General features: G+C 33.8%; 2 protein-coding genes across 2 annotated transcripts; one reads left to right on the plus strand and one right to left on the minus strand.

Moving 5' to 3' along the window:
• The first annotated feature begins 4,617 nt into the window (after nt 1-4,617).
• LOC139526279 (uncharacterized) lies at nt 4,618-5,118 on the plus strand. Its single transcript, XM_071321410.1, has one exon. The coding sequence runs from the start codon at nt 4,618-4,620 to the stop codon at nt 5,116-5,118; it is 501 nt and encodes a 166-aa protein (XP_071177511.1).
• A 2,659-nt stretch (nt 5,119-7,777) lies between these two features.
• On the minus strand, nt 7,778-11,533 carry LOC139527362 (uncharacterized). Its single transcript, XM_071322750.1, has 2 exons — nt 10,536-11,533; nt 7,778-8,825 (listed from the first exon to the last, which is right to left on the minus strand). The coding sequence occupies exons 1-2, from the start codon at nt 10,827-10,829 to the stop codon at nt 8,475-8,477; spliced, it is 645 nt and encodes a 214-aa protein (XP_071178851.1). The 5' UTR covers nt 10,830-11,533; the 3' UTR covers nt 7,778-8,474.
• Between the last annotated feature and the right edge of the window lie 12,149 nt (nt 11,534-23,682).

Below are 23,682 nucleotides of genomic sequence, written 5' to 3' on the forward strand. Positions count from 1 at the left end.
ATAATTATCATTTTACATGTGGTCTACATCTACATTACCCTAATTATTAGTATCATGTTAAACTGTAAAATGTCAATTTAATATACATTTATGTTATAAGACATCACGCACAGTCGTCATGCAAATATATATCAATTCTTTTATTTCGATATTATTGAAAATACGCACAAAAATTTTAAAACAAGTAAATTATTTACATTTTGTTTTATATCTAGCTTTAAAATGACAACAATCAAAAGCCTGATAGTACAAGAAAAGGTTCTGTCATATTATTAAAAAAATATGTTGACCTACTTTTCTAAAACAACCGAAAGGCAGTTTAGAAAAAATCATAGATCACTAACACATCAAGACCAATACAACTCCCACAAAAAAAGTAATAAATAAATCAAAAACAAAAACAAAAACTGGTTGCTTCAATGAGGTAACTAGATCATATCCAATAAGGTTAATTCAAAAAGGGAAGGTCCATAAAAAATACAAAACCATAAGTTCGCCGATGGTGATGCTTGGATAAACCTGGATTTTGAGCTTCCTTAAATTCTTCCTTGTATGACAGTTGTATACATTTCCGTTATATTAACAAAATTGTGTGAAAAGAAAAATCACAAAAATACTTAACTGTGAGGAAAATTCAAAACGAAAAGTCCATAATCAAATGGCAAATGAAAAACTCAAACACAACAAACGAATGGATAACAACTGACATATTCCTGACTTGGTACAGCCATTTTACTTAATATGTAGATAATTGTGGATTAAATCTGGTATTATATCAAGCTAAACCTCTAACTTGTATGCCAGTCCCATCAAATTCCATTTTTTTTAACAACGATGCGTGAACAAAACAAACAAACAGTTTGGGTCAAATTGTCATAAAATGGGGATACAGCCGTCAATATTGCGTTATTATCTTCAACACTATAAAACTAAATAAATGTGTAACAAAGAAACACACAAAGAAATGTATATAAAGCACAAACAAACATAATTGAAATGATCATGTATGGATCTTTTACCATACAAAGATTCTTCTAATATATGAAACACACAGGATGCTAACCCTTACTTTAGACTAGCTTGTAAGTATGTCCGGACTTGAAAGAGTATATTTGCCTCAGACAGTCACACTCTTTCTTGATACTATTAAACAAAAGTCAATTTCCATTTTCAACTGCTTTAATAGTTACCCAAGGTACCAGGGTAAGTATTATTTGATATGCCAGATGCACGTTTCATCTACATAAGACTCATCAGTGATGCTCTGTTTAAATTAGCTATAACGCCAAACAAGTACAAAGTTGAAGAGCATCGAGAATCCTAAATTCAATAAAACTTTTGCCAAATGCGACTAGGGTTTGCCTGGAATATAAAAATCTTTAGCAAATCTGCTTTAGATAGATAATGGTTAATATAGTTCAGTTTCTATTTTGACGGCTTCGATCCTCTTTTTACAGATAATGGTATCAGAAGACATTATTTCTTATGAGTAGAAAACTGGTAAAGTTTCAAAAATATTTCGAGCAAAAATTGCATTTGGTTTCGGGAGAATTTTTTTGATGTTTTGTTTTCAAATAATACTTTAGAGACATATAATCGAGTTTGTGTTGCTAGCAGACATTTATGGATACAGCTAAAGATTATGCCATAAGAATACATTTTGACAACGAATGGTCGTCAGATTAATTTTTTTATTAACAAACAAACTTTATAAAAATATAATAGTGTCAGTTAACACTTTTTTAAACTCTTCCCAATTTGAAAAGGGAATGACCTCACTGTATTTCTGTGATTATCATTATGTATTTTGCGCCACATTTTGACAATTTCGCAGTTGAAACTGTCAGACATGTCGCTTAAATGTTAACACTTTTTATTAGTGTCACAAGTACCTATCCAAACTTCAACAGAAGAGTCGTAAAATTTTTTTAAAATATTACATTTCGAAAAGGTTGTTCACGAACAATTTCCTCTGCTTTTGTTAAATAACATTGTTTGAAAACTTTTTGTTTTTAAGTACCTAAAATCATTGGTCAATGTATTTCTATGATAACATGTGTTAAGTGATAATTAAAGAAAAAAACTGCGAATGTTACGTCTTTATGGGGGATAAAGGCTAAAACTGTTTCCAAAACCAATACCTTTATCTTACCTTTTGCCAAGTCATAATGCTCAGTGTTGAAGGCCGTACCTAGACCTATAATGGTTTAATTTTATAAATTGTTACTTGGATGGAGAGTTGTCTTATTGGCACTCATACCACATCTTCCTATATGTAACTACAGTGCATAAAATGGAAAGGGAAAAAATGTTGATTTTTCAATAAAATTAAACTCCACAAAACAGTTACTTTTGTTCATTTGTTATGTTCTGAAACACTTGATTTTGCATTTTAGCAAGTTAAAGTGCTAATTGATATAGTCAATAAAGGCAACAATAGTATACCACCGTTGAAAAGTCATGAATCGATTGAGAGAAGAAGACATCCGCGTAAATCTATTATTCCTTCTATTTAGCCTCATAATTTCATTTTCACTCATTTTTAGAAACATTTACTGTTTCATTTCCACTGAGTGGATACTAATACATAAGTTTACATTACATCGATATCTTACAAATTTGTTTGTGTTAAAAAGTAATAATACTTCATCTGGCTTAGTTTTTCTAATAAATTAACTTTTTCCACATATTGATAGACTTTTCTATTCAGTGAATTTCGGGATTCTTTTCTTTAAACGATACAGAGCATATTTACTTATAACTGTCAAATCACTTTAGCACTGATCATGAATCGTATAAGTGTTCGTGTTAACGTAGGGTTCAGTAGTGCAATCGAAATGTATGAAGCCATTTAAGCAGCTATCCGTTTTAAAATCTAGAAAATTACTGTCAGAAATTAAAACTGATATTGAGACAATAACATGTAACAATTAAGTTGCTTTCTGATGAATTATAGCGAAATATACTGTATATCCTTCTTTTTTTTCATCAGATGTTTATGATAAATGGGAGGTAATACACATTAAACTATTTTCCTTTGCCCATTGCACTATATGTTAAATACGAACATTTTCAAATATATTACTTAATATTTAATTTTACGTATTTTTTCGTACAGCAAGAATTTGTATCGTGTGAAACTGATAGCTTCAGAAGCTGGTTTCACAAAAAAAAAATCTTACGACAAAGATTAACCGTAAATGCGTAAGGCATAAACAAATCAGTTTCTAACGATTAATCTTAGTGGTAATTTTGTAAAACCGACTCAAAACGCCTATACAAGTTAAAGTAATAACATAAAACTGCAGCGTAAGCTCAATTTCTTTATTCGCCATTTCAGAATTTGAAGAATATATGGACACCGTTACGAAAAATAGTACAATGAAAGAATGCTTTAATTTAAAATAAAACATAAACGTCAAAGGACATTCAACACTTGACGTGAAATTGATTTCATTTGGAAGTACGAACAATGAAACGTCACATAGACGTTATGCACGGAACTGGTGACACTAAAAAAAAAACATGGCATAAGCAACAATTGGTCACTATATTGTCGTTGCTACTAGAAAACATATAAATTTTACATCACAATAAAGCTGAATGTCTTAGGAATTTATTTTAAGTCTTGAATGAAATGATTTTAATACAAGTTTATGTGAATAAACCGAACACGATTTTATAAATAACGTCATTTTTCTCGTGTCCCGCGTTACAAATAGATGACGATATGTGGGCAAATGTGCTGAAGATTTGTGATTTTTTCACCAAAAGTCACCATTTTTGGGCAGCGCAACGTTCAACGTCATAGCATTGTGACGTCAAAAAATTTGAACACAACCAGTACTAGAAGCGAAGCAATTGGCCCCTGAATGAGATATAAAAAAGTGTCTCACAAGCAGGGAAATATTTTAGCCGAACGTACGGACGTGATTTTTATGAACAGAATACTGGTAAGTTAATCAATATTGGTATCATTATTTTGTAGAAAGAATCGCCTTTTAAATCATTTAATTTTTTTCTTTGTTGTTACGTCGGTTTACACTGGTCGGAATTTTTCTCATGTCCAATAATTTGTCACAAGTGCAGTTTTCACACATTTTCCGGCACTAATCGGTCGAATGAGATTAAATTAATTTGTTTTATTGAATATTTCCTTAATTCTATTTACCGCTTTAAAAAGTACAAACCTTTCTTCGCATTTTGAGACTTGAAACATGACAATGCGCCCAGGTTTGCACAACTTACAAACAAAACCGCATGTCCAATAAAATGTCACATACATGGAACTCCGTTTTTTTGAAAGTTACACGTAACGTTACAGACGTATTTTGTTATTGATAATTGTCAAAATGATTAATGTATGCATTGTATGGCCTTTGGAGGCCCCGTGATTTGAATAAATAAATTAGTCGATTCAGAAGCGAGAAACAATTTGCTCCTAATAATTTGAAGATTACATTATCTGTGAAAATCAATCGGTTATTTTTAAACTATTCAAGATTAACTGCAAGTGTTTGTATTTGTATTTATTTTTTGTCATCGTAAATCTGTCCTAATCATATATATAATAAATTATATAATAAAACTTTCATAATTATTTCAGTGAAAAAAAGGATGTCATCTAAGGAAGGACTTGAACGGTACAAACAAGAAAAGCTTCAAAAGCGACGAGAACAAAAGTTTGAATCTTATTACAGAAATAGAAATCTAAAGGAAAACGAGTATGCTTTATCAGATGAGGCAATACGCCAAAGACAACATAGAGAGAAACAAGAAAAAGAACAAATGAGACGCTCAGAAGAAACGGAGAGAAAACGGAAATATAGAAAGAGAAAACGTGAAGAAAATAGCAATGATCAAAGGCAAAACGAGGATTTAAATATGCAAAATACTTTCGAGAATAGAACAGAAAAACATCGGGCATTGAAGAAACTGAAACTGGCCCTACCAAAGAGCCCAGACAGGCGGGTGACAACCATGGTCGCATACTTGCAAAATTCGAACTCGCCGACTGTGAGAAATCTGCAATCTTCTGAAGTGATTTCTTCGCCGGAGGAAATAGAAGAACACAAAACATCAAAAGCCTTGACGGAAGAAAAAAAACCCAGTTATTGACAACTGTAGGAGGAAAAGATCGGATGACTTTTTGAAAACGATAAATGTTATTATTTCATCAGTAAGTGGTGAAAAATAAGTGACAATAAAGGCAAAATGAAACTGGCTAGGGAATTGGGATTACCGGTAGGAAGAGTTAGCCGTGGTTCTCGTCCGACTGGTATCAAGGCAGATATCAAAAGGGTCCGCATTGGTCCGAAAACTTATTCAAGCCACATGACACACATACTAGGAAATCACAGACCGATGTGTATTTGGACTTTATCGGAGAAAACCCCTCTATTAAAATAGCTCAAAGAATGTTCGAAAGGTGCAAACCCTACTTTGTGCGACCCGTCCGACCTAAGGATAGACAAACATGTTGCTGCAAGTACCATGTAGAATTTAAAACTGTCTTTAAATCGTGTATGGAATTCCGAAAGAAACTTTTGATAGAAAATGAACCGAATGAATGCTATTCTACTCCTGTGTACGATTCAATATCTGATGTCGTTAATACAACATTATGCAAAAAAAGTTGATGGTTCACACAATTTACAGTGCCTTAAAAGAAACTGTTCCGATTGTGGAGTTAAAATCTTGAATTTTCTGCCTTGTGAACTTGATGTATCTGACACTGCAGAATTGTAAAGTGGGAAAAGTTTGAAAATGTAAGCGTTAATGTTAAAGGGAACAAAACCATAAAGAAACTAATGCTCGTGAAAAAAGAAAGTCAAGTTGGTAAATTGTTTTCATATTTCAGAAAACTAAATGAAACTTTTCCAGTGCATCAGCACAGAGCTACATGGCAAAATGAACAATTTTAAATTCTTGTTAGAAATCTCCCAGAAAAGCAATGTGTTTGTGTGCATGACTTTAGTGAAAATTACAGGTGTTCCGAGCTTACTGAGATTCATTGTACTTACTTTCAAAAAACCGAAGTGTCAGTCCATGTTACTATTCTACATAGACATGCATTGCTAGAATACGATGGTGTTGATAGTTCAGAAGACTTTCCTGAAATTATCACGGAACAATTTTTCGTTATAAGCCCAGACTTAGTTCATGATCATTACTTTGTTCACCAAGTCCGAAATTATATAGCGGAATATTTACAGTCGATTTCATATTCAGTAGAAACAATGTACGAGTTTACTGACGGGTGTGCAGCCCAGTACAAGAGCAGTCACTGTTTCGGAGATATGAGTCAATCAAGCGACGACTTTGGATATCAACATTTCACAAGAAATTTCTTCGAATCTTCCCATGCAACAGGTATTTATAATAATTTAGTTTATTATCCTCGAGCTTACTACTACGATTGCCTTTAAATACAGTTGAATGTCATTCCGTCTGTCAGTCTCTACGCTAGATATCTTGGACACAGATTTAATGATTTTTCTCACATTTTCGAGTACAATGGACTACATATTATTTAGCTTTTGATTGAATATTTATGAGTTATTCGTGTAAAATCTTAATATTTTAAAAGCGGTCGGGTATTCACATTATCGGTAAACTATTTTCTTTCAAGCTGTGACATTATGGGTTAATGTTTGAAAACATTATTATAGACAGTTGTTTTTTTACATGTTTTTTTTATTATATCGAATTTGAAATAAATGTATTTTGATAAAACATGTGCGTCGGACTAAATAACACCTGACACAAAATTAAATACGTTGTATCAAGGAACAGGGCTTTTATTTCTGTTCTTCATCTTGGCAGTCGCTGTAGGGTATTGAATGTATCTCTTATATTTCTCGTGACTTTCGGTATTGTTACTATTATAAAAATCATAAACATTGAACGCGGTAAAATGGTAAGGTCCAATGTCATGCAGTTGACATAAAAAACTTATCTGTGCATTTCAGGACCACAAGACGCTGCTGGAGGAATTATTAAGAGACAAGCCGACTGTGCCATTTTACGCAGACACACTCAGATAATGACAGCAAAAGATCTCTATGAATACGCGAATTCATTTCTAACACAACCGAGGTCACATTGTAAGAGAAGAATATTCCGATATGCGGAAACTATTCACCGTGACAACATACTGTCTTTTAAGCCGATGCCTAGCAAGAGCTAGTCGTGATTCTGCTCAAGGATTGATAAATATCAGTGAATTGTCTTGTTTCTGTGTACACTGTTGTCATCACATGTATGACCAGTGTTCTTATTCGATAAAAACTGGTGGTTATACTGAATGGGAAATGAAGCGAAATTACAGAGCGAATGCACAAGAAAATGAAAAAAATGAACAAGTGTCTTTGCAAGAACTGACGACGATTAGGAGTACTACATGCTGAAAATAGAGAAAAAGCATGGAAACGTTACGAATTGACACAACGGATTCTTGGGGATCTTTACTCCCTGCGGGAACACCTGTGTTTCGTGGTCTATATTACAACAAAACGAACTCGCCTTTTTAATATCGCCTGTGAACAGAAAAGCGGTTGTACCTGCTGCGTCAGTGGTCTATATTTGTTCTGAAGTAACCGCAAACAATGTCATTCGAATAACAGAAGAAACACATTTAAATGTTTTGGAATGTTTTAATGAAATAAAATGCTAGAAATTTATTAATCAGTATTTATCCCTATAAAGAACAATAGTTATAGAAACCAAGAATATATGAAAATATATACATGTACATGTAGGGAATGCTTTAAAGAGGTAAAAACGAATGGGGGGACAATCGTGACAAACATAAATTCATACGTTCGTTACATACGTTCATACAAGCGACTTGGATAAAACGTCAGTCAAAAAGTGTATTTCGACGTTATTTTAATGTAACGTCAGGTATCACCAGTATCGTGCGTAACGTCATAGTCATCAAAATACGAAACTGACAATTGGCGTTTTGCATAAAACGATACTTAATCTGATTAACGGGATACATTACCTTGGTTCCATCATCTTTTCCTTGTTCACGACATGTCACAAAACTGTTCAGTCTTGAGAATAACAACAGATGCCACCTGGAGAAGAAAAGGACCAGAGCTGATTTCCCTTTCGAATCACGAGTATACTACCGGTTTTTTTAATGTTTGTTTCGCCTGTCCTAATATTGTCCATCTTCGTATTGATTTAATGGCCATCTTTTTGTAGACTTTGGTACCTTATGTGCACTTTTCTGTTTTTCAGTTTGAGGCTTTATCCATTAAAATCGCTCCACATTTTTTGATTGTTTGGTTGCACGAAATGTCATATATGAGGTAACACTTTTCATAACTATATATGTACAATGAATAGTGCACGTAAAGCATATCAAAACTGGAATGCGATATTTTATGAATGCCCGAATGTTGCATATGATCCAGCTTTTCAATAATAAATATGAACAGCATGCACTTGCGGTAGAGGGAGACTCACACATATATTCCTTTTTGTTCGCAAAACAACGGACGCCTTGCATGACTCATATTTGAACTAGCTTGTGTTCTTTGGTTATTTGAATGAATGTAATTATTGTTATTTCTGTCACCCGTAGTTAAGTATTCTTGTTTGTCTATTTTACTTCCGGTATTACAATGGATGACTTGTCTTGTTCCGTACAAACATGGTGTCGGGGCGGCAATACTAATATTATCATTATCATCTAAAATGTTAAAATTCTTTGTAACCGCTTGTGGTGTTTCTGTGATTACTGCTCGTCTTCCATCAATCCCTAACCATTGACACACATGGCTGTCTACTTCTCGTTTGTCCATTTGAGGCGTCTGTAAAAAGTATTGTTTGACAATAATTGTGTCACAAACAAGTCCTATATTCTACAATAACAATAATCAATAGGCTATTAGGAATAAATCCACGGTTCATATTCTAGGTTTAATATTTAAAAATGTATTTAGCACTTATATGATTGTTTTTGGATATTGTATCAAGGCGGCGGACATAAACTAGCCATACAATCACACCCAGGCTTATAATACATCTTGGCACCATGTCGCGTGGTCGGGCAATATGAGGTTATGTTCATGATGTTATGCTATTATGTTTGGTTGAATCTGGTTCGAGGTAGGGCTGTTTCATGTTATTAGGTTGTAAGGTCGGACCCGTATCATTTTGTGATGACTTGCCTCATTTAATCACCGTCAAGTCAAGAGCATATCACTTATCAGCCTGATGCGTTCATACGAATGAAAAAAAGGTTAAGACATATCAATATGCGTATCGGTTCGAACCCTGTGAACATAATTAAAGATCAGAATGTTATAAAATGGTGAAATGATGTCACTCCAGTATAGTTTATTATTACTAAGCCTTCACAGGAGATAAGAATTACATTGCCTGTCAGTTCATTGTGTCCACTTTGGCTGAGGGACCAAGAGATATAGAACACTGATGCAAATTTCAGCCTATGCCCTATCTGATGATCCCAAATAGCATGTAATATATATATATATATATATATACAACTCGTCTAAACATCAACCCAACAATGTTAGATCTGTAAATTTGCTTTCGCAAATTTTGGTTCTTCCCTCGCCGGGATTATATATATATATATATATACATTTTTGTTTAAATCTTTTAAACTATTTTAAAAATAATTTAATTGTAGATGTAACACGTCTTCTGATTGGCTGACGTCGTTTTGTTTATTATATCATAGACACAATTTTGTCATGTGACCATGACGTCATCAACGTTTTTTCGTCATTTTCGTCGGTTTGAAATGAAATTTAGTTTAAAATTTTCAGAAATAACTGTAATATTTTATCAATCTACGCGCGTCATTCAGTGTGGACCACATTTTTTATGTTATTTTTTCATAGACATCAAAAATTTTACACTGAGTCATTCCTTAATTGAGTTTGAATAATGGTAACCGTCACACGTTTATACTTTAGTATATAATCGTTTAAATATGAGGAAGATATAGAGCATACATTTCGACCGTTATTTAAACACATAAAGTTTTAAATGGAATTTAAGTTTTAATTACATCCTGTATCACCTTACTTTTTTTCCATATATTTAACATATCTATTTTAGGTGTAAAAACATCGCCATTAGACTCTCTACATTTAATCAATCAAAAGTGTTATCTTAATTAAAAGTTGACAAATTACAGAATAATAACATGATATATATAGGCTCTTGGGTTTTTAGCAAAGCATGTTTTGATCACAATGTTAACACGAATGTCAGATTTACCTGTCCCTGATGTGCATGAAAAATTTCCCACTGAACGTTAAACAAGTTATTAAATTGATGACCCTCCTATATTAGATCTTTTAGAAATAGTTCAGTCCAAATTTCAAGCCGTACGGCAACTGACATAAAGTCACAAGTCTTTCAAAAAATGCTTTTTTAAAGTGAATTACTTTTCCGCATGTTCAATGAACTTGAAATTTTAAAAAAAACTCGTTAACCTTAATCTGTTGATATGATAAATGAGCTAGACACTAAAGTATCAGTTATACCTTTGTCCGTTGATGAGCATCACTCAGTTTCTTAATCGCTGATGTTTGTTGCATCAATGCATTCCTCATTGTTCTCGAACTATTCGTCAATAATTGCACAGCATCTTTCAGTCTTTTGTTTCTGATCTTGGTTAATTCTTTCCCATTATAATCCAGAAACATTCTAATAACATCAACTTTGTTGATATCATTTGCTAAAATTTCAACGACCTTTTCAACTTGTTGGTTCATTGCCTGTTCCATATGTTCATAGTTATTTTGCAGCAAATTAAGCGCGGTTTCCAAATTTTCCATCCTTGCGTTCAAGGTATGTTCGATTGAAGGTAGAGAGATTTGACGGTATACCAATCCTCATACCTGTATCTAGTGGCTTCAACTGTTAAAGCACTCAAGGTGCTTGCTGTTCCTTCTTGGTTTTGACAACACCACGTTGGCAATGGTACATCGTTTGTGTTGAATTCAGATGTGTCTGAGCTGCTGTATGTTTTAGCAGCACCTGATAGCGCACTTCGAGTGTTCGTTGTCGTTCCGTCTGTGTTTCGACAACATAATGTGGAAGACGAGTTTCATTGTATAGTGTTTCCTGCTCTCTATATTATATTGCGTCAGGTTCAATATCATCGAGAACGTTTGATGTTATTCCGTTTCTGCAGTGAAAAAACGTTGGTGAGTCGACCTGTTAGTGTTTTCAACGGTCGTCTGATGTGCTCGTGTCCGCATCCACGGAACTGGCGTTTTACCAGTAAAAGATGAGGACAACATCACATTCACACGGATTTTTCTGACTGTGCGAGCTACTCTTTCCTTTTGCTCATATAAACTGCAATGCATTTAAAACTCATCAGCTTGACAAGAAGTGTTCACTCTTTTGCGGCCAGTATTCATCTATAATCATATATTTTTCGTTGATTGCCAGTCTCTATATTAGAATCTGATCAGCTTTCAACATGGTATGACGATATAATCTATGTGGACAATACAAATCTGAAATAAACAAACAAAAACCAAACAGCAGTATCATCCGCAGGAATTGCATTCTAAAAAATTAAGGGGGGGGGGGGGGGCGAGTTTGCTCTAAAAAGCGTCTTCTTTTGCCAAATGTCGACGGTAAAAGGAGGGTTATGGGTAAATCAATCACTTGAGAAGATCGAAATGCATATGTTTCTTTGAAAATGTTGTATGATGATCGCAGAATATGTTCGAGGTGGCAGAACATATATGAAAAGGAAAGGGGCAAGTTAGAGATAAGCTTTTAACCATGGAAATCAGAGGCTAATGCTATCATACGATTTAAATAAGTCTGTAAACTGCAAATATGTTCTTTAAGCGCAGCGAAATCTGCCAAATTGACGGTGCTGCGAAAATTTTAGCCCTCAGATAAAAGTTTCGTAGAACCGTCAACCGCCAATAAAATTGGGGGGAGCTGCGCGTAGCTGTGACATTTCAAGCAAATTTGAATGAAACAATTTCTAATAAATGAACAGAGGAACAAGGAAGAAATTATTTACATTATAGATAAAACAGCATCAGTAGCGCTGATGTTTCATCTAAACTAATTACAAAGTTCATAATATGAGCAGATATAATATTTACAACGAGTCAACTATCAAAATTCAAAGTGTATAATAGTCGTCTGGAAAAGTAATGCCACCCGTCTTACTAGAAATAATTGTTTCTACTGCTCCCTGGATTATATTCAGAAAAATTTCATTTCCTATCTTAGTTAAATGTACCCCATCTTCTGCTAGGAACTTATGTGTAGCTTTTATGTCAGGATACCAAATGTAACAGCCTCCATGCTTTGTCATGTGGACACCAATGGAGCTGTTTAACCGACGTCTGCACTTCTCCATACAATTCCCATTGGTTGAATACCTCCACTGCAATCTTGGTAAGACTAGCGACCAAATTAAAGTCGTTTCAGGCAATTTATTTGATAACCATGACATAAATTTAACAAGCTGGAAATGTAAGTAACCTAGTTTGATATTACCTATATCATTTCCCCCAATGTGCACTATAATAAAGCTGGGAGGGTCTTCAAATCTCAGCATTAATCTAATGCGTTTTTTCCATCTTAGAGAGAGTTAGTCCACCGGTTCCTTGCCACCAGATATTTACTCCCAACCTATTCAAAGCCAAATTAGCTCTTCCCGGGCGTTGCCTTGATTCCACAAACGCATTCTTAATAATTCCAACAATCCAAACCCTTATAGGAGAATCTGAAACTAACAGCAATATACATAAACAATTAAACGGGAGTTCGTATGTAACGCAAATATGCACCTGATTTCCAACGACCTAAACTTTTATTCTTTTCGCCGGATAACCCTTCAATGGCACAGGTTGTAGCCATACCTATTCTGAAAGAGTGAGACGACCAAAGAGCGTTATCAAAACCTAAAGCATGTAGTGAATTTTTGAGTATTGCAGAAAACTGGTATTTAGTCAATGGTTTACCGTCAAAATGAACTGCAGATACAACTACAAGATAATATGGACAAAATACGACCCAATAACTCTCTTGAAATAGGCAGTCTAGTGTCCGTCTGAGGCGACCTTGTACGCTTTACACCATCGATCATTTTCCTTACGATAAATTTTTGTGTATAGTCTTCATAATCATTTAGTTTGTTGTAGACACTTAGGCCTGATGTGTACGAATTAATTGTTGAATGAGCGAATCCAGATTTATACATATATGTAATAAAAGCAACAATGTCGTGCAGTGACACAGGCCATACATTAGCAAGACCGATATCTTTCCTGAAACTGTTAAAAAAAATTGAAAGCCCTGGTGTACAACTTTGCTGTACTAGGAGCTACCGAATTGTTTATTAAAACATCTACTTCAGTTCCGAAATGACCATCGATGTGAAACTCCACAGGAATGTCTGGTGGAGTTTGATCTGCTTCCGGGGCCAATGTACGGAAACAGATCACCTGAAAACGAGACAGAGAATCTGCAATTGCATTACTTTCGCCTGGAATATTACGTACCTGAATATTTTTTCTCATTAATAACAAAACTAGAGGACGAATTAACTTCATTACGTACTTTGATGTTCGCTTGTTGATTATTAGGTTCGCTTGTTGATTATCAAAACTAGTGCTTGATTATATATTCTTAATAAAATTTTCTTGTTGCAAAATTGAGGGGACCAAATTAACATGGCCAATAATATAGCCACCAGCTCTTAAAAAGATATATCGGACATAAACTCTTTATCCCTCCACTCGACAGGCCATCGAAACTGAGTCCATTGCTTGTCAAAATAAGCCCCACAACCAAGAGCAGCATTTCCAGAACTATCAGTAAACAGCTCAAGCGTATCACTTGATAACCAGAGACTTTCCGAAATGAAGCATTCGCCATTAAAATTTTCTAAAAACTCTAACCAGACTAAAGCATCAGATCTCAGCTCTTAATTAATTTTTACATAATAATACGACTTTCCGTGTTGGAGGTTTGAAATAACATCATAAAACCTTCTAGTAAAAGCCCTTGATGACGGAATTGCACGTGAGCAAAATGCCATTAGCCCAATGATTGACTCTAGTTCCTTCAATTTTATCTTTTTCCGACCAACCATGTATAGAATACCAGACCTTAATTTAATGACCTTGTTTTCCGGAATTTTTACCAACATTAGTAAAGTATCAATTTCAAGACCAAGAAATGTCAAGGTTGTTGTAGGACCAACTGTTGTCTGCCAATGGCACGCATAAATCCTTACAAACTTTCATAAAAGTGTCCATTAACAACTCACAATTATTATTTGACTCATGTCCAGCAAATATAAAATCATCCAAATAAAGATCCAAAGTGTCCAGACCGGGCTTTGACTGAACAACACAGTGTAAAAAGGTCGAAAATCGTTCAAAAAGCTGACATGAGCTACTAAATTCTAAGGGTAGACATTTATTGATGTAAAACTTATCCTGAAATTTGATACCCATAAGATCAAAATCTGCAGGATTTATCATTAAAAGCCTGTATGCTTGGCGAATATCGATTTTACCAATTTTCGCACGCTCTCCGAGAGCTGCAATCATCTTCAAAACATTGTTAAATGATGAGTATTTCACACTACTATAATCTTCGGATATAAAATCATTAATACTACCTCCACTTGGATAAGACAAATGAGATATGAGACGCCAACCATTATCTGGTTTCTGAACAAGTCCAATTGGAGAAATTCGCAGTGTCGATATAGGTTTTTTAGAAAATGGACCCAAAATTCTACCAAGTTTGACCTCGTCGTGCAACTTTGCTAATGTTTCGAACTTGAGTATTTCTGCAGAAACCAAATTTTTTGCGGTAGTAGAAATACGTGGACCTTCATATTGTATCCTAAATCCAAAAGTAAACCCCTCAAGCAGGAGCTGAGCATCCACCCTATTTGCATAATCACCAAGATACGTGTTTAATTCAAGTATGTTTATTGGAGTCCACCCTTTATCCAATAGGTGGCCTAATAGTTTAGACTCTGAAAGTAATACAATCTTAATTCTATGCAAAATTAACAATATGAACAATGTCATAAATTCTTACACATCTCTTTAACATAGAAACATAAAAAAATATTGTGCCACAACTTTAATTGCATTCTGCTAAAGAATCACTTCATATATTGACCAGAATACGATTTCGTATTGTTGGAATACTGCACTGGGTTGCCACCAGGTGCTTGAAATCTCGGTCTGAATTGAGGCCTAGGTTGCTGAAATCTTGCATTTCCACCTACCCTATTAGGAAAAACGTTTTGTCTTGGGCACTGTATAAGTGGGTGCTGATCAGAACATCTTAAACAAGAATGATTATAAGGACATGATTGATTCACGCAATTGCCCTGGTAATTGAATGCATAACGTTTAAAGCGCCCCGTGCTTACTGGCGTATTACTATTAGAAGACGGAGGATACATATAAAGCAGCCATAGCTTAGGGTCAAACAACAGCCCAAGACCCTGCTGGATCCTGTGACATTCTGAGGAGGAATTGTTCGTCATACGATTTCCACCCTAGTGCGCACCGCTTAGCACCTAATCGAATACTATGCATGTACTTTAGTAATTCTTGAAATACATGCGGGTGAGCAGTACAATATATACTTATATACACTAAATATGCGTCTGTCCAGGTATCTATGGAGTTAATTTTTTGTTGTTGCTGCCGTGGTTGTAGCAAAATTTCTCCCTGCGAAATAACTACTTTTTGTTTATCCCCTGCAGAGGCTTGTGAATTGACTAACAGTAAAGCCAGGTCACTATACTCTCCAGCAATATTTTTTTGTCTCAAGCTTACAGGGATATTTCTAGCAAGGTCATCACTGGCCTTAATGCAAGGAGAAGGGTTTTGAAATACTGGACAATTACCTGAATGCGTAATGGGTTCAGTAGCGGTTGTTGGAACCGGAATGGGTTTAGTAGCGGTGATCTGATATGATGGACATCTCCAACTTTTCGACGCAAGACACTTCTCTTAGCGGCCGGAGCCACGCTATCTCCTCTTCCCTTGGGCACCACCCTTTTTCTTTTAGAAGCTCTAAGCATTTTAAACTGAAAAAGACACACTATGATAACTTATGTAAATATTTGATTATATGTCAGATAATATATGATTTAAGACAATGTAAAAGACACACAATTGCCCGATTCTGCTGTGGCCGATCGATGAAAAAAAAATTTGCATCCACCTCAAACAAATAATATTGGAATTCTGCTATCTCCAATATTTGATGCGTTCACTGTATCTATCCAATATAATGTTAAAAAAAATTAAACTTCTGATAGATATAAACTAATTCAAAAAGTCAAAATTTTCAAAACCATGCCATGCAGTCTTCTGCATGAAAATTTTTTGTTTCGCCCTGGCGCTTCGATAATTGTATCAATCGAGTCAAAATAAACGATAATCAAATCTCTGAACAAAATTGTTTGAAATACTTTAAAAATAAATAACGTTTTTAACAACTTATGTGTCAGATGTGTGTAGATGTGCTTCAAATATTTTTTGCTCTAAAAAGCGTCTTCTTTTGCCAAATGTCGACGGTAAAAGGCGGATTATGGGTAAATGAATCACTTGGGAAGATCGATAATCCAATTAAAAACCAAATATTAATAATAATTGACGAAGTAGTATAACGGACATGATGCCTGAGCACAACCGATAAATGATTTAAAATTTAGATTTTAAATCTTGTTATATGATAATGATTGTTTATTGGCTGCTTGACATCCACTGGCAGTTGGAACTATTTATCCATATTTAGGATCAAAATAGTGAGTGATGTGAATATTACAACATCCTGAGTAAGATAGTTATATTGCTTTACATGTAAATCCCAATGTATTTAAATATTCCCTTAAAATACCTGTCACTACATTCACACAGATTTTTCTGACTGTGCGAGCTACTCTTTCCTTTTGCTCATAAAAACTGCAATGCATTTATAACTCATCAGCTTGACAAGAAGTGGTTGAACCAATTACACACCCCTCATTATTGTGAACATGCCAACCACAATACCATTACCTTGGTCACGTTGGAACTCTTTAAAGACCCCCTAAGAAAAGCAGAGTTCTCCTTGCATGCCAAAAAACTAACAAGGAGATATGGGGTTTTATCAAAATCAAATACTTCTTTAATTGTTCAAAAAGTTCATGGGAATTTACTATGCATTTCATCCAAGATAGATAGGTCTATGCCTGTTAGTTTTGAAACAAGGATCGGGGATGACGATGGTTTTAACAAATATTTTTTATTTTTTTTTCTATTTTTATTGTTTATAACTTCCAATTTACAGCAAATATATTAGCAATTTATGATATATAAATCCATTAATACTATCTTATCAATACATCTTTCTTAGGAAGCATTTTTTTCTTCTAAATATACGAATATAAGATAGAGAGTAAGACAGTCTGTACACCAGTGAGAGAGAGAGAAAGAAAAGTGAGGTGAGTTTTTTCAATACAAATTGATCTGGACATTGAATTCTAATTCAGTATAATAAATCCTGCATTTTCATTCAAAGCAGTAAAAGTATAAACGTAACTAAGTTATTTATCAAAAATATTCCATTCTCTGTGAAAAGTAAAATAAAAAAAATTCTGAAATCAGATGGCAAAATCAAAAGCTCAAACACATCAAACGAATGGATAACAATTGTCATATTCCTGACTTGGTACAGGCATTTTCTTATGTAGAAAATGGTGGAATAAACCTGGTTTAATAGCTAGCTCAACCATTCACTTGTATGACAGTCGCATAAAATTCCAAATAAAGGATTGTTTCCGTGCTCGATTGTTTTGTAAACATGCAATATATGGTATTGAAATCGTGTACTCTTAATTTTTTAATCTTAAATATTTTTTTTAATTCTGCATGGTTTTTTTTCAGATACTGTGGATTGATTTATTTTTGTGGGCATCAATTATCGTGGATTAAGGAAGAATTTTATCCTTTTTTTATATATGTATATATATAGGATTTTGCAGTCTTTAAAATGTCTGCATACAAGCCTATAGAATATTGTTCTGTGCTAAACATTTAAATTCTTGGTTCACCTAGCCTGGACCAACAAAATCCACAAAACTGGTATATCAGGAGTTTTATTTTCATATCTACAAAATGTATGTTTTTGATTGTTGATATAAGACAAAATTGACATTTGGGACTGGGAATTGTAAACATGGTAGTCTCGGTCTGGCATTAACAACATCACCATTATTTGAGAAAAGAACAGATTTAAGATTTTTTTCTTATTTTTTAATGGTAAGGGAACTTATTCAGAAATGCTGAGAAAATATATACTCTAAGGATTCCAATATGATCAATGAAACATTCAAAATAATGAAGTTTTCATGTAAAATAACATTGTCATTTCGGGGCCTTTTATAGATGACTGTGCGGTATGGGCTTTGCTCATTGTTGAAGGCCGTACGGTGACCTTTAGCTAATTTCTGTGTCATTTGGTCTCTTGTCGAGAGTCGTCTCATTTGCAATCATACCACATCTTCTTTTTTTATTGCCAGCTTGCAATTCTAATCTATCAAAGATGATAACTTTTTAGCCCTAGTTTAAAGGGCTTTTTCTTCGTATATTTCTCTTTAAAAAAATCAATATTTTCGCATTTCCAATGTTTAGTTTCTAGAGCAACAAAATGTACCACCAACAAATACATACTCGGAACACTCATTTGATACTTATGATTAACTGCGGAACCATGTTATATTGTATGGCAATGTTTCTATACTGTTGATCATGGGCGTACCTGAGATGGATAACTCCAATACTCATGTCCACTAAAATCGATTGCATACATTATAACTAACTACAACTGGACCGGTACCGCTTTGCTAGTCCAATAAGATGTCAAAAAGCTTGCAATTTGGTTCTGCCATTACCAAGATGTATTGAATTGTAAAATTAATAATTCCGTATGTACAAATGTACTAATACTAAAGTTGCGAAACCAAATTAACCTTAGACTTTCTTGACATTTTGACTTTCCTTGTCTATGTTTAGTAAGCGACAACCGAATGGCTGCTGTGGGCATGATATATACAACCCTCTATATTCATGATATTGGTTAGACGGTGATATATCTTCTTTACTATTTCATTGTTACATGCTTAGTTTTTTGTTAAAGCATAATGTATGGTAAAATTAACCTTAGATGATTTAGATTTTTTTTACCTTTTTTTATTTAGTAGCAACTGAATGGCTGCTGTTAGCATATATACCTCGGTATTGTTAGGACAGTGAAATATGTATTTACCATTTAAACCCTATGCAGAATATTGTTTATAATTAAAAAACAAAACAATTGTCAAAAGATGTTGGAATGAGAAAGACATGGGACAAATTTAGCAATATATACGACAAATCAAATTATGATTATCGATAAAAAAAATTAAAGGTTATACATATAATCTTTATTTGTCATATAAGTAACATTATACTTGTGACATAAACAAAAGTAACAACAACAACTAATAATAGAATATAGAACTAAGGCATACTTGAATATTTGGAATCACTAAGCGTGTTATCAAACGGTATAAATAGGTTACCTGGGCAACACGTAGTATCATCAGTTCCAATATAGGTTACGTTCTTGTATTCTAATTCTGTTTTTGCACAGTTCTTATCGGCTTGACCATTCGTACAACATTCTCTTGTCCATAACTCCATCCATGTTAACACACCATTGACACAATACGCCGTACATTCACCAAAAACAGCCCATGTCGTCACCTCGTCACAACCTACGATATGACTTGCGAGTACAAGACTTGCTATTTTAGAAAAAAAAAATACTGCTGATTAGCGTCATATGGTTTTGCAGCTGTTCCAATTTATTTCCACATCTCAGGCAAATAAAAGAAACACCAACAAACGACGATACGAATTTGATACTAGCAGATATAAATTAAAGTGAGATTAAATATGTTAAGTGGAAAAGTATTTATAAAAATATAAAAGATATAAGTCTAAAACATGTATTTATGATCTGCATACACACATACTTGCAGGAACAATGCGTATTAAATCTCCTCCCCCGGCAACAACGACATTTTGAAATGTGATTGCTTGATGTATCAAAGATCCAATAGCAAAGATCAGTTTGGTTTTGCCAATTTTTTTTACTTGCCCTTTCTTATTTTCCTTGGAGTTTGATGGTTTTTTTATTTCATTTGTTTCCTTCGTTTCTTACAAAAACAGACAAAATGATTATGTTTCATAACCCTTCAACTTCATCGTATCCAACTGTAATTCTTAATCGTTTAAGCATGTCACTTATTCAGTTTTCTTCGTCTTTGCATAAAAAAAAAAGTGTGTAAAAGTTCGGGAATAGCAACTATTTTTTTTTCGAAAGAATCACCATTATTTTTCTTTAAGAGAAGAACTTTTTTATTGGGACTTCAATTTATATTGACATTATTTCGGATTGACTGTTTTTGCTAAATATTTTACCGTGAGTTGTATGCAAATGTTATTCACAATTTTGTTTGAAAAACATACGCTATGTTGGAACATGTTTAATACTAGTATTCGTTTTATTTAATTATCTACTAAAATATTGGCATTCTTAAACCTGCTGTCATCTATTGTCAATAAATAAAAAAGTAACGTTTTTAAATCCAATTTACTTATTTGATTTCAATATATTAAAGGACGTAAAAAAGTGCCTGTGTTTATCCGAAGTTCTGTAGTTTATAGCTAAGACCCCCTGTACTTCTACCAACGGATAGTTACTTTGTTAGAGTAACGCCCGTTTTGCTTTGTGGAATGCATATATATGCATCACCAGCCGATAGAAACAGAAAAGATCAATCCTATCTTGCTAAGTGAGTGCTACGCTTTTTATATATGCGAGCCAAAACCCTTGTAATATCCTTTGAATTAGTTCATATGTCGCTTTTAGAGAGGAAGGACTGTCCATCTTATTCCCCCTATCCGAACTACAGTTCTTTAGGCAGCGACCATTTGATTTTCTGGGGGGGGCTATGGTTTTTTTTGGAAAAAAAAAGTTTGTTTCCAGTTTTTGGAGAAAAAAATAATTTGTTTTTGATTCTGAGGGAAAAAAATTGTTTGTTTCACCCTCAGCTGCCACTATATGTAATGCTAAAATTGAAAGAAAAAAATTGTTTTTGATTTGTTGCGAAAAAAATAGATTGTTTTTCGCCGCAGGCGAAAAAAAAAGTTTGTACAGAAAAAAAAACCATAGCCCCCCTCAGAAAATCAAATGGTTGCTGCCTTACAATTGTCAGTCCACCGAGACTATCTCCCCTGTATTTTTTAATCTCACGAACATGGGATTCTTTCTAGAAATTGAACAATAAGGATAAAATTGAGAATTGTAATCTGGTAATGGGAAATATGTCAGAGTAATAACAACTCGACCAAAGAGCAAAAACCAATGAGTCTTCAACGCAGCGAGATAAATCCGCACCCGGAGACAGACCTCATATGGCCCCTAAATATAAATGTGTACTAATTCAGTAAAAATGGACTTTATACTAAACTCCAAAACATATAAATGAACTTTAATTAAAAACCATATAAGATTAACAAAGGCCAGAGGCTCCTGACTTGCGAGAGGCTAAACAATTCGGCGGTGTTAAACATGTTTTGGGAAATCTCAACCTATATAGCTATTTCTTAAATCTAAATATTGTATAATAAATAAACATATTTGTTTAAAAGCAGAATGATCTTCAGCGCTAAATGGTGCTTGCTGTTGACGGCAATGTGAAACACTATTGCTGGTTTAACATATTTTTGTAAAACTTTTCATCGAAAGACCAAATTGGATTTATCCGTTAAACAATACATAGTTTTACTTCCATCATAATTTTTTTTATATTTTCTTCCTATATATGTATATATATATATATATAAAATTGAGAATTGAAATGGGGAATGTGTCAAAGAGACAACAACCCGACCATAGAAAAAACAACAGCAGAAGGTCACCAACATGTATTTTTTGAAATGCTAAAATTCATCAAATTTATTGATTTTATCTTTCTTCGGGCATTTATAATTTAGGGATCGGTTTAATATGAGCTAAAATATTCAAGTACAAATATTTGGCTGTGATACTATGATCTGATGATACATTTAAACAAAGATTGGAGATTTTTTTTTTGAAAATTCCCTTGTTAAAATTAAAATCCCGAGGAACTTGTCCATGCTTGTTTTTTAACTCTTAGTTTGTTTAGCCTTTTGCAGAACTTTTTTCGTTATGTGTAATGTAAATGACTTTGAAATGAATTTCTACGTAGTAGTAATATACCATATGAAGTGCAAGACTTGTCGTTATTTTTACTTATGTATGCTGCTGATATGATTTTATTTTCTGATTCAGTTATTGGCTTGCAAGATATGTTAGACACATTATAGATATAGGAAGATGTGGTGTGAGTGCCAACGAGACAACTCTCCACCCAAATAACAATTTTAAAAAAGTAAACCATTATAGGTCAATGTACGGCCTTCAACACGGAGCCTTGGCTCACACCGAACAACAAGCTATAAAGGGCCCAGAAATTACTAGTGTAAAACCTTTCAAACGGGAAAAAACAACGGTCTAATCTATATAAAATAAAAAAAACGAGAAACACGTATAAACTACATAAACAAACGACAACTACTGTACATCAGATTCCTGACTTAGGACAGGTGCAAAAATTTGCAGTTGGATTAAACGTTTTAATGGATCCAAACCTTCTCCCTTTTTCTGAAACAATAGACAGTTAGGACTTTAGTTTCGCATTTTGGCCCCTGTGGATTTTTCAAACAGGAAAGTTATTGTGTAATAAAATTCATTTTTAGACAGCTGAGTGCTAATTTAGCCTTCAAAGATGGTTTATAAGAGTATCAAGATTATTTTTTACATGTTTTATGGGCTGTTTTCTGTTTGACAAACCGTATTTTCATAGCAAGACCGGCCATCGGTCCAGAAATCAATGTAATGTTTACAAACACTTTTTTTCTACACGAAGTTTTTGACGCAATTTTACAAAAAAATGAGATGAAAGAAATGATTTTCATTGGATTTGCTGAATGATATATGTACACAGTTTCAGAAAAGGTATTACTTCAAGCGATTGAAAGTCTACTTTAAGCCAAATTTTGGGGAAATATGAGACATCTTTTCCCCCCTTTTTGCAATATTTTATAACAAATAAATGCAGATTGTTGCCATGGATACACACAAAAGAAATTATATTTTACCATTTTATATACTTGATATAAAATCTATGGAAGATTTGGATTACATACATATGCCCATATATGACACAAACAGTAAGCTTGATATTGCAAGAAAGCAATGAAAAGGGGATGGTAAAATTTATAAGGTAAAATTTTTATATTTTTTCCTAACTGTTTATTGCTACCTAACATCACAACATAGAAAAACACACGATAAAATATTAATTGACAGGCTTAACTCAATCAAAAAACGTACATTAATACACTATAAAACAATAAATTTAATCTGCGATATCTGAATGCAAATGCACAGTTAATAAAATATTAGGAACAAACATTCAAGGCCAAAAAGCAAACAAACAAGTCCAAACAAAGCCATGGCAAGTAACCACTGTAAAATATTTAAAATACACTA

Source organism: Mytilus edulis, chromosome 6 (assembly GCF_963676685.1).
Source record: "Mytilus edulis chromosome 6, xbMytEdul2.2, whole genome shotgun sequence".
NCBI classification, from domain to species: Eukaryota; Metazoa; Mollusca; class Bivalvia; order Mytilida; family Mytilidae; genus Mytilus; species Mytilus edulis.